The 2,322-nt window shown below is 38.0% G+C and overlaps 1 protein-coding gene across 1 annotated transcript in view; it reads right to left on the bottom strand.

Annotated features, from left to right (window-relative positions):
* TG (thyroglobulin) overlaps positions 1 to 2,322 on the bottom strand; it is a 257,089-nt gene that overhangs the window by 164,055 nt on the left and 90,712 nt on the right. The window contains exon 22 of the mRNA XM_019519642.1: positions 1,959 to 2,129. Within this exon, the coding sequence (XP_019375187.1) occupies positions 1,959 to 2,129 (171 nt within the window). The remainder of the gene's footprint in view (positions 1 to 1,958; positions 2,130 to 2,322) is intronic.

Here is a 2,322-nt window from a genome sequence, read left to right as displayed (position 1 = left end):
ACGCAGAGGTTAAAAATTAAATGAACTTTTTTATCCAGTTACATTTTCAAGTTTTAATTTGAACTCTTAAGGAGAGTTCTCCATTTTCTTTCCCTGCCTAAGAAAGGAAAAGTAAAATATTTTAAACTTACAATCTCCTTCCCAAATTTTTCAAATAAATGTACTTAATTTTTTTCCTAGAAACGTTAAAAAAAAGGAAAATTTGTTCTGCTCAAAAAGATATTTTGGTCCAAGAGTATTCAAAAAACCCTGCTTTTAAAGAAGTTGTTCAGTGACTGAATGACACTGAATGAAAACATAACTCCAGTACTGAACTGTGTGTTACAGGTCCTGTCTTGATAACAACAGATTATTGCTCATTCAAATGAAAAGAATCAGTGCTTTTGGAGAAGGATTTGGGTACCAACTTCTGAGTATCTGTGATTTGCACAGCTTCTGTTGTAACAACACATGCTGGTATAGTTAGAAAAACTGGTGAGGGAGGGAAAAATAAGTAATGCTATATGTATTTTTTCTTTTTTTCTTTACTTCAAAAATTTCCTTAACATTTAAAATACTGTTGAAATTTCATACAGTTCTGTTGAACTGTTTATGTGAAAATTATCTTGACATTTTTAAGGATTTATTTCTATTTTGAAATGTCAAGACTTTGAAATGAAAACAGAGAGATTTCTTGTAGTGGTGTTGTATGGGGACTGTTCTTCATATGGGTTACTGACCCCTCCTGGCTGGAATTTGAAGATCCCCAATAGCAACAACTAGATCCCTGTCTAAGTATGTGCAAAGCTTGCACATTTAAAAAAAAAAATCAGCCTTTCTGGGTAAAGAGAAATGCCCCAAACACCAACAAGAGGGAGGCCAATATTTCCTGTTCAAGTCCCTTGTATAGCTTATCCTGTGACCATAAAGCCTCCACGCACACAACTCCATCTCCGTAGATTGTCCTGTCAGTTCCTTCACTCATCATAGTCTGACATTGCATGCAAGACCTCTCGCAAAATACATTGCCCAATCGATGGTCAATGATGCCGCACTGCCACTTTTTAAGCAGAGATCCCCATTGTATTCTGATGACATAATGAAGCCCTACCCACACTAAATTACAGGGTTAAACAACAGCTTCGGATGAGGGGGAGGTAGAAGCTTTCCCAACTCACTGCAAGCATGTTCTGGTTGGTTTGATGGTTGATTTCCTGTAGTTATTGAAATCTGCTTGCATATGCTGCAATTAGCTTGTTGTAAACCTTCTTTTTCCCCATCCTGTTTGCAGATTTTTTAATGGATTGTCTCCTACCCATCTGTTTTCCTTCATTCATGTACAAGATTCCTGTTCCACTGCTCTGGCTGCTGCAGCAGTAAATTAGTGTCCAGGCACTTAACCATCAGTTGCAATGAGCTTTTTAAAATATTATTATTTTTTAATTTCGTGCTGTTTATCATCACAGGTTAGATCATTACAGGTTAAAAGCTTATTCACGCTGGAGTCGAGATCCCCACCCTACACTGAGCTACTTACAGACTAAGGTACTACACAATGCAAGCACAAAATATGTTGCTAAGCAGTGACCATAGATTCATTTGTTAATCACAGTAGTTTCTGGTCATCTCTATGAGTATTTCTTATATTACGGAGCCCACCTCTATGTACCCTTCTTGCTAGTCCTTACCATATACTGCAATGACTCCACTGAGAACAAAGCTGGAACACAGAAAAAAAAGTGTCAAATTACCCAAGAGTGCACATCAACCTATTTCCAAGAGTGCATTATCAACCTCTCTTTTCAGCAAATCCTTTCTTCAATGTAGCAAGGAAGAATGTGATGTGAGGAAAGGTTAAGCATTACTGGAAAGTGAATTCCTGTAGCTTCACAGACCTATCTCCTGTTCAACTTCAGTCTTTATGTAATGAAGTGCCACCAGCATGGGATCAAGCACGTGCAATTATTTTTTATGCCTACCTAGGCATTGAGAATCTGTAAGCAGGTCATCTGTTTCTGTCCAGCCCATTGTCATTCCAAGATTGTCAACACAGAATGATTTCTTAGTGATGGGATCTTGCTGGGAAGGTCTATACTGGCCCTCTTCATCACACTGTAAACTCTGCCCTTTCCGCTGACAGTCTGTGATGCCTGTCCCAAGTCAACAGAAAGAAAAGAGTTGGATTACTATATCACTTGCTTCCAGTGCATGTGCTTGACAAAGACCTTCTAGAATGAAATAAAGCCTTTTCTGCCTGGAAGGGGGGCTCTCACATGCATTTAACAAATGGCATTTCTTAACTGAAGCCCTGAGATTTTAAATTATTATGACATATTATTGTTA

Source organism: Gavialis gangeticus, unplaced genomic scaffold (genome assembly GCF_001723915.1).
Source record: "Gavialis gangeticus isolate Ggan-Ray unplaced genomic scaffold, GavGan_comp1, whole genome shotgun sequence".
NCBI lineage: Eukaryota > Metazoa > Chordata > Crocodylia > Gavialidae > Gavialis > Gavialis gangeticus.
The sequence above is the reverse complement of the archived record's forward strand: the minus strand, read 5'-3'. Positions and strand labels throughout refer to the sequence as shown.